The 606-nt window shown below is 64.0% G+C and overlaps 1 protein-coding gene across 1 annotated transcript in view; it reads right to left on the bottom strand.

Annotated features, from left to right (window-relative positions):
- Positions 1–592, bottom strand: part of LOC104498216 (eukaryotic translation initiation factor 4E-1A-like) — a 1,661-nt gene extending 1,069 nt beyond the window's left edge. Inside the window, exons 1-3 of the mRNA XM_010141569.1 lie at positions 575–592; positions 331–419; positions 137–230 (exon numbers count right to left, since the gene is read on the bottom strand). Coding sequence (XP_010139871.1) covers positions 137–230; positions 331–419; positions 575–592 — 201 coding nt within the window. The remainder of the gene's footprint in view (positions 1–136; positions 231–330; positions 420–574) is intronic.
- Between the last annotated feature and the right edge of the window lie 14 nt (positions 593–606).

Genomic DNA, 606 nt, shown 5'->3' on the forward strand with positions numbered 1-606 from the left:
TGTGCCAGGCAGAGACAAGACACAGCAGCAGGTGAGAAGAGCTGTCTCAGGAACCTCCAGCACCCAACTCTGGTCCAGACCTCCCAATAGGACCCCTCTGGAGGGGACACCTTCCGCACCCATGTGACACTCACGCCCAGAAGTCCTCCACAGTGCTGAACTTGGTGACAAGGCGCAGGTTTGCCTGCCACATCTTGCTCTTGTCATTCTTAAAGAACCACAGTGCCCACCTAGGGAGTCAGGGGAGATGGAGGTGGGGTCAGCTGTGCTGGAGCCCCACTGCAGCCTTGGCACTGGGAGAGGCTGCCCACAGCCAGGCACTCCCCATACCTGTTCTGCAGAGGGTGCTTGCCCAGGGTCTCTGCCAGGAGCAGCTCTTGCTCCTGAGCCCTTCGCCGGCGCCGCTCCTCTTGCCTCCGCTGGGGAAGGAGAGACAGCCCCAAGGAGCCCCATGGCCACCCCAGCAGGGAGCCTGCAGCCCTGCCTCCGGCCACCCCTACCCCATGACACGTATCCCACAGCTGGGAGCCCCGAGGGGACGGCAGGGCTCCCCAGGCTCTGGGAGAGCACTCACCTGCTCCCCCGTAGCCATCCTGCCCAGCGCAG

The sequence above is a fragment of the Buceros rhinoceros genome, unplaced genomic scaffold (genome assembly GCF_000710305.1).
Source record: "Buceros rhinoceros silvestris isolate BGI_N320 unplaced genomic scaffold, ASM71030v1 scaffold20498, whole genome shotgun sequence".
NCBI classification, from domain to species: domain Eukaryota; kingdom Metazoa; phylum Chordata; class Aves; order Bucerotiformes; family Bucerotidae; genus Buceros; species Buceros rhinoceros.